The sequence below is a fragment of the Fusarium sambucinum genome, chromosome III (assembly GCF_050947815.1).
Source record: "Fusarium sambucinum isolate potato_lamoka chromosome III, whole genome shotgun sequence".
Lineage (NCBI taxonomy): Eukaryota > Fungi > Ascomycota > Sordariomycetes > Hypocreales > Nectriaceae > Fusarium > Fusarium sambucinum.
Window position 1 is genome coordinate 5,206,942 of NC_139292.1, and position 12,175 is coordinate 5,219,116.

At 51.1% G+C, this 12,175-nt stretch overlaps 7 protein-coding genes across 7 annotated transcripts; 3 read left to right on the forward strand and 4 right to left on the reverse strand.

Moving 5' to 3' along the window:
- Positions 1–7: 7 nt before the first annotated feature.
- Positions 8–1,074, reverse strand: FSST1_011919 (GET complex subunit GET2; the record flags this gene model as incomplete). Its single annotated transcript, XM_083235097.1, has 2 exons — positions 8–861; positions 921–1,074. The coding sequence occupies 2 exons, from the start codon at positions 1,072–1,074 to the stop codon at positions 8–10; spliced, it is 1,008 nt and encodes a 335-aa protein (XP_083081615.1).
- Positions 1,075–1,900: 826 nt separating this feature from the next.
- FSST1_011920 (uncharacterized protein) lies at positions 1,901–5,866 on the reverse strand (the record flags this gene model as incomplete). The annotated part of the gene is made up of 3 exons (XM_083235098.1): positions 1,901–1,945; positions 1,998–5,604; positions 5,658–5,866. The coding sequence occupies 3 exons, from the start codon at positions 5,864–5,866 to the stop codon at positions 1,901–1,903; spliced, it is 3,861 nt and encodes a 1,286-aa protein (XP_083081616.1).
- A 973-nt stretch (positions 5,867–6,839) lies between these two features.
- Positions 6,840–7,323, forward strand: FSST1_011921 (uncharacterized protein; the record flags this gene model as incomplete). The annotated part of the gene is made up of 2 exons (XM_083235099.1): positions 6,840–7,160; positions 7,210–7,323. The coding sequence occupies 2 exons, from the start codon at positions 6,840–6,842 to the stop codon at positions 7,321–7,323; spliced, it is 435 nt and encodes a 144-aa protein (XP_083081617.1).
- A 237-nt stretch (positions 7,324–7,560) lies between these two features.
- FSST1_011922 (uncharacterized protein) lies at positions 7,561–8,094 on the reverse strand (the record flags this gene model as incomplete). Its single annotated transcript, XM_083235100.1, has 4 exons — positions 7,561–7,703; positions 7,757–7,828; positions 7,925–7,940; positions 8,032–8,094. 4 exons carry the CDS (start codon positions 8,092–8,094, stop codon positions 7,561–7,563), a joined length of 294 nt encoding a protein of 97 aa, XP_083081618.1.
- Positions 8,095–8,443: 349 nt separating this feature from the next.
- On the forward strand, positions 8,444–9,048 carry FSST1_011923 (cytochrome c oxidase subunit VIb; the record flags this gene model as incomplete). Its single annotated transcript, XM_083235101.1, has 4 exons — positions 8,444–8,495; positions 8,722–8,834; positions 8,892–8,955; positions 9,014–9,048. 4 exons carry the CDS (start codon positions 8,444–8,446, stop codon positions 9,046–9,048), a joined length of 264 nt encoding a protein of 87 aa, XP_083081619.1.
- Positions 9,049–9,411: 363 nt separating this feature from the next.
- FSST1_011924 (splicing regulator SDE2) lies at positions 9,412–10,251 on the reverse strand (the record flags this gene model as incomplete). The annotated part of the gene is made up of 1 exon (XM_083235102.1): positions 9,412–10,251. The coding sequence occupies one exon, from the start codon at positions 10,249–10,251 to the stop codon at positions 9,412–9,414; it is 840 nt and encodes a 279-aa protein (XP_083081620.1).
- Positions 10,252–10,563: 312 nt separating this feature from the next.
- FSST1_011925 (40S ribosomal protein eS10) lies at positions 10,564–11,222 on the forward strand (the record flags this gene model as incomplete). The annotated part of the gene is made up of 3 exons (XM_083235104.1): positions 10,564–10,602; positions 10,694–11,118; positions 11,177–11,222. The coding sequence occupies 3 exons, from the start codon at positions 10,564–10,566 to the stop codon at positions 11,220–11,222; spliced, it is 510 nt and encodes a 169-aa protein (XP_083081621.1).
- Between the last annotated feature and the right edge of the window lie 953 nt (positions 11,223–12,175).

A 12,175-nucleotide genomic window follows, 5' to 3' on the forward strand; every position in this document is an offset into this window, starting at 1 on the left:
CTGTCTGTTATCCCTTGAACCAAGCAACTGCTCCCAGCACGAAAATGCATGCCAGCATGTCGCTTCTCACGGTTGTGAAGATTTGACCGTAGCGCATCACGATTTCAACATAACCCTTGGCAGGCTGTGGTAGGAATTGCATTACAGTGCCCACAATGCCGGCAGGAGGGCTACCTCTCCTGTCAAGGAAGAATCTGGTCGTGAGGAGGAGGGTCTCGGCAGTCGCAAACGTCCAGAAGAATAGTTTCTTGCGATGCTCAAGCTCCGTCTCCATCTCAGGCTCAGCGGCTGCAATAAGAGGATCCGCAGGTGTTGTACCGGCAAGAGCCGCACGCTCGCGCTCGATCTTGCTACCAGTAAAGGGGGTGAGAAGGACAATGTAGAAGCCGAGACCCAGAGCAACAATGGCGTGGAGAAGGCGCCAAAGGTTCGTAGAAGCACTGCTACGCACAGCAGTTTGAGGTACGGGTGGTCCTTGGCCAGGCACTGCACCGGGCATGCCAGGGAAGGGCGGCATAGAACCCGCAGGAAGGCCTGCGCCGGCCATGAGCTGAGACATCATCTTCATCATGGGGTCTTCGTCAACGCCGCCAGGGGCAGGACTGGCAGTGCCGCTACCATTGCCGCGCTCGAAGCCAAGCATCATTTGTCGCAACTGGTCTTCTGACATGTTGGGCTCCAGGGTTTCGGGGGCGCTCGTGCGTGGAGTGGCAGTGCGCTTGGTCTCGTAATAGTGTTCTGAGATGTCAACTTCGTCGGGGTCCGCATGCTGGGCGGTCGAAGATGCTACGGATGCTGAGGCAGCGGGAGCTGGTGTGGGAGCGTCAGTCGCTGTGGTAGTCGCGATGGCAGGTTCGGGTTCTATAAAATTATGTTAGCATCCAACATTTTCAAAAACTTGAGAGCATAGATATTATTACCTCCTGGAATCCGACCCCCCAAGCCGGTGATCTTGTTGAGTCTTGCAGAACCTCCAGCCTTGAGCTTTGCTTCGCGGCGTTCCTTGCGGAGACGGGCCTGCTCGGCAGCTCTCTGGGCAGCAGCATCCTCTGGGCTTTGTGTTGTCTCTGTCATAGCTTGATGTTTTTTACTGACGACCTATATCGAAAGGATGAAAGTTAACTGGCGTCTAGATGATGAGGTGGTACTTTCATCCAAGTGGAGTGCGGCGTGAGCTTTGAATTGGCGGGAGCGATATGACAGCTGGCCATGATAGGGCCTACCTGTGGAACTTACCCTACATCATCTATCTAGATAGCGAACCCGACTGGCAGCATCAATAGGTAGAGACACTTTATTATAAACGCTCTGGTGTTGTCTGGTGTCGTCTTTGCATTTATACCATGTTACTTAGATGAAATTCTTTTTTCGTTGCACTTGTTCATTTATCAAGTCGTATTGCGAATGACACAGTTGGCAACCACCCAAATATATTACAGGCAAATCCAGAGCAAATGGCTGACACGCTGAACTCCAAACGTAGCGGTCATGATTTTGCCAGCATTTGTCTCAAAATCCAATTAAAATGTGGCGATATCGCTAGGGGGATTGTATTAACTAACCGCCATGATTGCCCGATGGGTTCCAAACATTAACTAATCAACTATAACAAAAGCACAAACCATACAACAGTCAAGATTGTGACAATTGATGAGGTAGAAAGATAGCGTCCTGTTTATTCTAAATAATTTACACCAAGTGATTCATGTCAAGGCAATACGGTAGAAAACACATAACAACGTTGGCATATACCTTTTCTAATCTACCAAATGTTCAGCATGGGTGTCATCGTGAATATCATTCCCAATCATGCACCATTCGCTAAACTATTCAACAACCACAGCCCGTCATACACGTTCCATAGGCAAGGTGCAAATCATGCTGTATTATAAAACTTTGCTCATGGCGTAGCCTTGCTCATGCTTACCAGTCGCTTGACACCAACCTGTAGTTGAATTAGTCAAGCACTCGAGTCGTTGTGATCAGGGGGAACTTACCATCCAGTTGCCACACTCCTCGGTCTTGTCTCGCTGGATCTCAACTTGCAGCTTGTGTGCACCATCGTAGTTCTTGGCTTCAAGAGCATTGGCGAGCTCAGTCAATTGCTCAATTGTGTCAGGCTTAACAAGTTCCTCATTATTGAGGTGGTCAAAGAGCAAGCCAAGTCGCTTCTGTGTATCTTTAACCTGAGGCGCAAATGTCGCAGGAGCTTTAGAAGCGACACGCTGCATATCTTGGTTCAGGATGTCTACCAAGCGTTGAGCGTTGGGAGGGATATGTGATCGGTCGCCGGCAGGATGTCTGACCTTGGGAGGCGCTGAGGACTGGGGAGGAGGAGGAGTTGGCCTGGGAGAAGCAGTACCAGCAGGTCCTCCAGGAGGCCCAGACCGATTCATGGGAGGTGGCCCAGATGGTGGTGCGGATGTCTGGCTAGGAGGAGCACCGTATGGCGAGGGAGCATACTGGCCTGGAGTTGACTGCTGAGGCGGGGCGCCGAACGAACCGGCTGGGGGAGGACGGCTGGCGGCTCCAGGAGGTGGCATAGATCCTGGGGGTTGGCTATACTGTTGCTGTGGCTGAGCTGCAGGAGTGGGAGCATATCTGTTGGAGGGAGGTGCCGTGGCAGGAGGAGCATTGTACGGCGACGCAGTCCGTGGGAGAGCGTTTGGCATTGGCGAAGGGATTGCGCCAGCAGCGGGAGGAGGGGGTGCGTAAGGGTTGTGACCACTGGCAGCTGGAGGTGGAGGAGCCTGGAAGTTCTGGGGAGGAGCTGCCAGGGGAGATTGAACTCGAGGGGGCGCGGATCCCTTGGGAGGAGGAGGGGGGGGAGTCGCTCCAGTTCGTTGCCCGTAAGGAGAACCGCTGGGGGGTGGGGGAGCACTTGTGCCTGGCTGGCCAGGGAAAGGAGAAGTCATAGGCTGAACGTTGGGCGTGCTTCTGCGTGCGGGAGGTGCCTTGGTCACAAGAGGCACGTCGTTCCAATTGTCCATGTTCTTTGCCTTGGCCGCGGGTGCTACCGACGAGGGAGTGGTGTTGCGAGGAGGGCCGCCCATTGGGGGAGGTGCCAAGGGAGCAGGTGCACCATAAGCAGGTTGAGCGGGAGCGCCGTAACCAGGCTGCGCAGGAGCACCATATCCTGGTTGAGCAGCAGGCTGATAACCACCTGGCGCACCATAACCGGGTTGCGCAGGAGCGGCGTAACTGTTATGTGGCTGATAAGGGTTTGTCGGTGGCTGATACTGTGCAGGCGATCCAGTAGATCGGGGAGCAGCAGGACTTGGAGCAATGTTGCTGTAAGGATTGGCAGGGCCGGGGCCGGTTATGGTTCCAGGGACAAGTGCCGGCTGGGGAGGCTGATATCCGACAGTAGGCTGAGCCCGGGATGTGGTTCGGCTTGACGATGCAGGTACTCGGGCAGCGGGCTGGGCAGCAGGCTTCTTGGTAGCTAGGCGCACGCGGTTTCTAGCCAGCTCAGCAGCGGGATAGTTCGAGGGGAGAAGGTCGAGATACTTCTGAGCAGTCTCAAGTTGGCCATGGCCAGCCAGGATATCAGCATACTCGGTGTACTTGTTGTACAAGGTGGAAAGCTTCCAGTCCGAGTCCAGATTCGTCTCGCCGTCCTGGAACTTGGTGGCATGGCGGAAGACGGTGACCTTTTCGATGAAGTTCTGCAGAGATCGAGCATGGACAGAAAAGGTAGAATCGCCAGACTCCTCCTTCAGTCCAGCCTGTTCGTCTTCATCAAGCTCAGCAGCCCAGATGGACACCACCTTCTCAAGCTTGGAACCAACCAAGTAGCAGAACGAAGCATCCTTTCGGTCACCTTCCTCGTTGATCCGGTCACCCAATGCCTCGCAGAGATCCGAGAATTCGGTCGGGTCGGAGAAGGTGCAGAGGATAGCCATGGTCTCTTTCCAGCTCTCCAGGTCGGCATTGTAGACCACGTCCCAAAGGTTCTTTGTGATGACAGAACCGAGGAGACGCATGTAGCTTGGCATATCAGTCTTGCGCGACAAATAGGCAGCTTGAACCTTGTCAACCAGTTCTTGGCCACCACAGTTGGCAATCAGGAATGCGTCAGCAAATCGATCCTCTTTGAGGCACAGGTCAGTTGCCTTGGCAAAGTTACCAAGCATCAGGGCAGTTGTGATGCTCTTTTCAACGGAAGTATCGGAGTTGCTGAAGAGATGGAAGGGGTTATCTGTCTTGGCACCCTTCGTAGCGGCGAGGTTGGACAGGAAATCATCACCGTCGCCTTCAGTGCCTTCAAAGAAGCTTGAAACACGCTTACTCTTCTTTTCCTCAGCCTCCTCAGCTGGCGTCTTGGTTTCCTCTTCCTCTTGATCATCCTCAGTAGTTTCCTCAGCACTTCCATTTGTGAGATTATCCTTCTTGAAACCAAGATATTCGACAATCTTTTCACGAGGGTTTTCGCCAACCAAAGTGCCCATTACCTCCCAGTCAGCCTTTTCTTCCTCAGTCTTGGCATTCTCGATTCGGTCGGCACAAATTTCAGTGATGTTTCCAGAAGCAATATCATCCTGGAACTTCTGGGTGGCGGACGAAACATCAGAATCAACGGAGAAGTTAGTGATCGTGATCTTGGAGGTGCGCTTTTGGCCAGGCTGCGTGGCATTGGGCCTGAAGACAATGATCTTTCCGCCGAAACCAAATGAGGCACCGACGGGTCTCTCGAACCAGTTGGGAGCCTTGGCCAAAGACCATGAGGCATCCTGAGGCTGATCCTGAGCAGCCCGGAAGAAGTCCTCATCATCAAGATTCTTCTCAGCCGCTGCTTTGGAGGTATCAGGGTTGGTGTTCTGGAGAGTCTGGACCGTGATCTTGCCATCGAAGCTGGCGGTTGCTGAGAGGTTGGGGTTATGAGGGTTGAAGCGGGTGAGGAAAGTCCAGTTGGTCACTTCGGGCAATTCGCCGTATCGTTCGCCAGTGCTAGGGTTCCACACAATAGTTCGGTTGTCCTTGCCTGACGAAAGCAAGAGATCGGCATCTTGCTGGCACCAAGACAGAGAGAGAATGCCAGACTCGTGCCCCTGAAGTGTCCTCTCAGGAGCATTGGAGTTTCGAAGGTTCCATAGCAGGATGACAGGGTTGTTGTCATCTGGAGTTGCTGTCAAGAGCTTCGTTGAGTTATTGGGATCCCAAGCAATAGAGCTGACGGCCTTTCGGTTGTTGTTGAGAGTCAAAGAAGCCTTTTTAGTCTTTAGGTCCCAGACCGTGACAAATCCACCGTTTCCGCCGGTGGCAAGAATATGCGAAACCTTTTGGTTCCATGCGAGACATTCGATATCGTCGGATCGGGCAGCAGCGTTTCCTAGTCGGAAGGGATTGGCAATATCGTTGACGTCGTAGATGAAGAGTTCTCCTTTGGAGCCAGCCGTGGCCAGAATCTGGGGCTTCAATGGGTTGAATTCTAATGTCTTAATTGCACCACTGTGTTTTGATGTCTGGGAGATAAGAGCATCTGAATCTCCGGCAATGAGCTTCTCGGCATCCCAAAGGTCTAGAGATCCATTCTCGAGGGCACCGGCGATGATACCCCGGGGATGATCCTCGTTGGGAGGACCCCATGCGACATCGTAAAACCTGGTAAGTTGATCAGAACGTGGTGTTTTCCATGCGCAAGCTTGGGTATCTACCTAGCGTCGGTGCTGATGCTGGCGACAGGTTGTAGCTCGAGGCCCTGCTGTTGATCATCCAGAGCAAGATCCCAGAGTTCAAGCTTGCTCTCGTCTGAAAAATCTACATCAACAGCTCCAGCACGAGTACCAGTGACTAAGATGGGCTTGCCAGCCCCTGGAGACCAGGCGAAGGCGGCCGTTCGGGGAATCTCTCGAAGGCGCACCATGATGGTGATGGTGGGGAGTTGATTGACTTATGCGATGAATTGACCAGCTTAGAATAACGTCTTGATATAATGACAAGGCTTATAAAGTCAGAAAATGGGCAATTATGACCGGGAGCAGGCCATAAAGTTCACAATGAGTATTTCACCTCTGCCCGCAGTAATGCTTCAAAAGAGAGTGAAGCAAAGCGAGGCCAGGTCGGTGGAGGTGCGTCTTGTAGTGGGAGGTATGATGCCAGATTGCAGGCTGCCCCGTACTTGCTCCTGAGCTCCCTATGGCCACGTCCGTGCCTCCTGAGTTGTCGAGGAGAGGTGGGGCAAGCTATCACGTGCAGAAAGCTTCTATTTCAGATACTCTACTAATGAGACAATCGCAGCCAGCTCATAAAACATTTCGGGGAGCGAAGAGAGCTGGAGGAGTTATTTGTGGTAATTGTTTGTAGAAACTGGATAATAGTGGCGAAGTCAAGATGAAGGTAGCAGCAACTGATAGATGTCCATTCATCTGTGACTCTGAACAAAAACACTCAATTGAACAAGCTAATGGACCAAGAACTTAGATTTAATTGCAAATGAAATTTATGAATCTCATACAATTATCTGTGGACATGCATATGCAGCTCCAACTACCAGTTTTTGTTCCACAGACACACTGCATACAAATGCTAGGTACATTGAATGGCCAACTTAAGCCTGAAAGTCATATAAATAAGGACTGGTTCATTTGGAACAACTAAAACATAGCATGGCAGTAAGGAGAACGAAAAATAAATGTCCATGCTCACCTATTCTGCAACATGGAGCTCAAGGTTCGCCGTGTAAGTCAGCTTTGAATTTTGATATCACGTGATAGCACAGAACCTCGTCAATCCATGCTATTGGATACCTACCGTGAGTTCAACGCGAGCGGCTTCCAAGCTCACTTACCATCATCCATTTCTCATTTAATCTTTCGAACTCACATTATAAAGCAACAATGTCGGACGCAGCTCGATGGAAGGCCACAGTCCATGTAGGCGGCCTGTCTCAAATGGCAACTCAGAGCCACGTTCTAGACGCCTTTATCCCATTCGGTGAGATTGTCGAGGTCAAGGTACCAAAACCTGACGCGCCAAACTCTACAGAAGCCCATAGAGGTTTCGCATATGTCGAGTACGAGGATGCTGCAGATGCGAAGGAAGCCATCGATAACATGGATCAATCGGAGTTTTTCGGAAAGGTCCTCAAGGTCTCACAAGCCAAGGCGCCCAAGAGCGCAGATGATGGACTGGGCAGCAAGACAGCTATTTGGGAAAAGGTACGGCATAAAGTAGATTTATTGTCAACGCTACTAACTTAATACACAGGAAGGATGGCTGGCTGAACATGCAGCAGATGATGAGGGAGCAGTGGCAGATTCTGGTCCTGACCCCATGCAAGGATTGGAACAGCTTGATGTTGCAGGACCAAAACCTGAATAAGGACAAAAACTGGAGGCTAGTTATCGGGTTTGTTGCTGGCATAGCGAAGGCGTTTGAGGCATTGGATTCACGGCTACTGGTGGGCAAGGGTGAGATAAATATCAATCACCGAAATTCATATTTTATGTCTGACGGATTTCCCTGCTACCGTGCTGTTCTGGAATGTACAGTACTGCCCGTCCCAGGATATTCAACCAATTTCATTCCCCAAGAGTCACTCTGTTCTTCGGCATAAATTTAGTGCTCCTCGCTCTCACCGTGACCGCTGCTTGCCTGACGCGCAGCAGGGCCCTGTCGAGCGAGACGGAGGTTCTTGTCGACAATGAACTTGCGAGAAATGGAGTAGCCGGCAGCGCCGAGAGCGAAGCCAACAACGACAGCTGGATGGCGTATTAGAACATATAGAATATCAATCGGGAGTTTTGTGGTTTACCGAGGGGGTACAGCTCAGGAGGGATCTGCTTGAGCTTTCGGAGTCGCTGAGAGATGGTGTGGCCTTGTGATTCTGTTAGTGTCCAGCTTAATTGGGACATGTGTGCATCCTCGCTCGAAGTTTCGGTTCGTTCGATGAAGCTTGACGAAAGCCTTCGTGATTACGTACCAGCCTGGTCCTCCTTCTGTAATACGAAACCTGGTCAGTAATTGATGTCATACTGAGCCGAGAGCTAAAGAGCTCGTTCTCTCAGCCATTGAAACGGGAATACTCACGGGGACGGGTCGCAGCATGCGAGGCGTCTGCCTGAACATTCGGAGAGCAGCGGTAGAACGCATATTTGAGGTGAGTGAGTGGGGAGGGTCTAAAGAAGAGAGGTCCAGAGGTGATGATTCAATTGGAAATTGAGTCCAATGTTTGGAGTTGGCCGAACGAACATCTGATGTGCAATTGCGAACTGCGGGCTCCACCAGCTGTGATGGATGCCTTACGCTATTGCCCCGGAATGACTAAGGCCTGAGGCACACACTGAGCAAGCTCTCTCTGGAAATCGAACCACCCGATTCGAGCCTTGTCGGACAACGTCGACGCATTCACTCTCTCCATCCAAAACGCACCGAGCTCCATACTCGCCGTCATTGACCAATCTCCCCTCCCTTAAGTCAATTCCTCATCAATCAATTCAAAATGTCGGACGACGGCCAGGAGCTTGTTACCAAGCCCTTCAAGTTTGTCACTGGTATGTTCAATTGTCCTTGATAATCCCGCTTCACGCTTGCGGGATCGAAAAAATGACCTGATCTGATCCCGAGGCTAACTATTCCATGCAGCTGGTAAGCAACGATCCCCGCGAACACCATCGAACTCTCGACGACGACGACACACGAAATGAAAAACGCGACGCCGAAGAACGATGCTCAATTGCACCTGTCTCAATCGCCACGAAACGATCTAACATGTCTTAGGCACTGATGCTCGTTTCCCCAACATGAACCAGACCAAGCACTGCTGGCAAAACTACGTCGATTACCACAAGTGCATTATCGCCAAGGGCGAGGACTTTGCGCCCTGCCGCCAGGTACGATATCCCGAATAATAATCCTGCCCGCGACGCCTCACACTAACCGGCGTATAGTTCTGGCTGTCTTACCGATCCCTCTGCCCCTCCGGCTGGTACCAGCGTTGGGATGAGCAGCGCGGTATGTTTAATTCCCATGATGGCAATCGATCAAGAACTCGGACTAACGCATCATACAGAGGCCGGCAACTTCCCTGTCAAGCTCGACGCTTAAGCTCAACTTGTAGATATGGAATAGTGGATGATGTTAGAAGATTCAGAGCAGACACACTGCAATTGTATCATTTGTGAAAATGCTTTAAAAGCTAACCCCAAATATTGACTGTTGTGCTTTGAACTTTCCAACGAACTTGTGATGACGTCTCTTGAGCCATAGATTGTCAAATGACAATCATTGGTCATTTCGACTATGAAAGGCCTGATCTGGAAACGCTGATAATTGAAATTCCTATTAACAGTAAAGAGTCCGAACTCCATAATCACATTAATGCTTCTCGCAATTTGCCAGATATAGCTGATACCGTCCAACGTTTGTCCAAAGTTTGGGCATTTGCATCTCATGCTGAGTGCAATCCCATCATTCCTCACCCTCTTCATCCGAGCTCATAAATTCATCATCTTCGTCAAAGCCGAAGAATGTCCTTGCTTTACCCTTGTCGGGTTTGGACTCTTCAACCGGTGGTGGCGTTGATTCCTGGGATGATACTTCCTTCTCATCGTCTGAACCAGACTGCTCGTTACCTGGCTGTGTAGAACTGGAGCCATTAGAAGTGCCGAGCAAGTTGTCTCTATAGTTGCCGGCCTTCATAGCCGCCAAAACTGCCTCTCGAGTCCTTTCACTACTCTCTTCCTTATCATCAACCCACTGGCCATCCAGCCGGCTTTTACTACCTGACTTGATCTCGGCCTCCCTTTGCTCCGAGGCTTGGACGATCTGCTCCCAGCGCTCACGACGCTTCTCTTTCTCCTTCTTCTCCATCTCAGGCTTGATAGCCAGGTATTCTGCCAGAGCCTTGGCTTCGTTCACTGTGCGCAAGCGTCGCCCATCCAAATTTCGGCTAGATCCATGATCCTCTTGGCTCTTCTTCTTGCGCGAGGACATGCGACCACCTGCGGCTCTCAGCTGTGATCCAAAACCACCTTTGCCACCGCATAGGGGCACCGCGAGTCGCAAGGAGAGAAATTCATCATCGGTTGTGGAAAGATATTCGGAGATGGGCGAATCCGATGAGTTTGGGAGTTGCTTGTTCGAAAGAGTGGTAAGAATGAGTCTTGACTGAGTTGTTGGTAGTCGGTCATCCAGGCGTTCGCGTAATTCTGTAACTGTTGTTGATGGAGATAGTGGAAGGACAAGAGTCGGTGGTAGTCCCAAACCAGCAAAGCTAGTGATCAGCACATTCAGGTTTCGTGGAGACATGATGGGAATGGACAGCGATGAGAGATGAATGAAGCCTGTCGCAAAGATTCGCTCGCTGCTAGCTGGGTTTGGTTGTCATGCACAGCAGATAGTCCAACAATAAAGTGGACCGTGTACTGCCACAAGGCGCCACATCGTCCTCATCACGTGAATACAGCCACATTTGGCTCCTTCTCCACCCCACTTCGCTACTTCGCATTTTCGTAGGGTTTCCGCCCACAAAAGTTGACATTTTGAGATCTTGCCTTCGTCCCTCCGAAAACTGCCACCTTCCAACATCGACCCTTCCGACGAGCAGCAAATACCGCCACGATGTTGATTCCCAAGGCCGACCGCAAGAAGATCCACGAGGTAATAACCAATACTTTTGAGCTACGCAGAATCGATGACGGCGAATTGCGAGCTGCACAAAATCAATTGCAATAGCGCACATAACTAACAGTTTGGCTCTCAGTACCTCTTCCGTGAGGGTGTCCTCGTCGCCCAGAAGGACTTCAACCTTCCCAAGCACCCCGATATCGACACCAAGAACCTGTTCGTTATCAAGGCTCTGCAGTCGCTCAACTCTCGCGGCTATGTCAAGACTCAGTTCTCTTGGCAATACTACTACTACACCCTGACCCCCGAGGGTCTCGACTACCTCCGCGAGTGGCTTCACCTCCCCGCTGAGATCGTTCCCGCTACCCACATCAAGCAACAACGATCGCACGCTCCTCCCCGTGGCATGCTCGGTGAGGGCGAGCGCGAGCGACGACCTTTCGGCCGTGGCCGTGGTGGTGACCGAGGTGACCGTGAGGGTGGATACCGACGAAGGGATGCTGGCGAGGGCAAGGAGGGTGGTGCTCCCGGCGAGTTCGCTCCTCAGTTGTGAGTTGCCTTGATATCCGGATTGTTGGAAATGAATCAATTACTAACATGCTACTAGCCGTGGTGGATTTGGCCGTGGCCGTGGTGCTGCTCCCCCTTCTTAAACGAAACCATTTTATCATCTAGGTGGTCATAAATGAGAAGCATGGCGAAGGGTATCGGCATGTACTCATAAAAATGGAGGGCAATTTCTACTATGGGTTTCGCTCATGTGACAGGGGTTGCGTGGGGGATCCGTGGGAGTTTGAGGGTTTTAGAACCTCGGAATCATTTGCATCAAGGTCAATGTTTGCCGCCGTCAAAACGAGATAATTGCTCGGGAGATACGTGAAGACGTCAATCTTTTCAGTGATGTGAGACGAGACCTAATGTTTATGCTAAACGCCCGCTGAGGCACGTCTGAATGAACGATCCGTGCCGTCACCTCAAATCCCACAACTACCATGCCCATTCAGTGATTGCGGTTTTCTGGTCCATATGTGCAAGTTCAGAAAAGTAGGAAATTTGGCCGTACCATTAATATAGCTGGACGGTCAGTGAATTCCAGTGATTTTGGTTCTTACGCCAAGCTTGGTAAGGAGAAGTGGTTCTGACGTAGTTGACTTACGGGGAGCTACGTTGGTTCGTAGGCCTGGCCGTCACGATCACCTTGTCGAGAGAGGGACTGCATAGCACGAGCACATTGGTGATTGATGGCCGCTCGAAGTTGAGAGTATCGAAAAGAAGGGCCAAGGTGCTAAATACGACTTGAGATGTTTAAGCTTGATTAAACTGACGAGGTTTCCGAGAGCATTAGGGAGCTTCATTGATATAGCTATTGGTACGATACATCATGGCCATTCTCTACTCTATACCCCGTCAACGACGACGAAGATTACTGGTTATTCTATTTGAAGCACTGTATCACTCGTAAAGCGGCTCCTGTTGCCCTTGAGCTGAATGTTGCCGTTGTCAGCAATGATTACAGCTGGCAGGATCGACCCAATTCTCACTACTGACTGTGCACATAATCTAGTCTAAGCCTTGCAAATATGAGTAAGATCAGAAGAGAACTGAT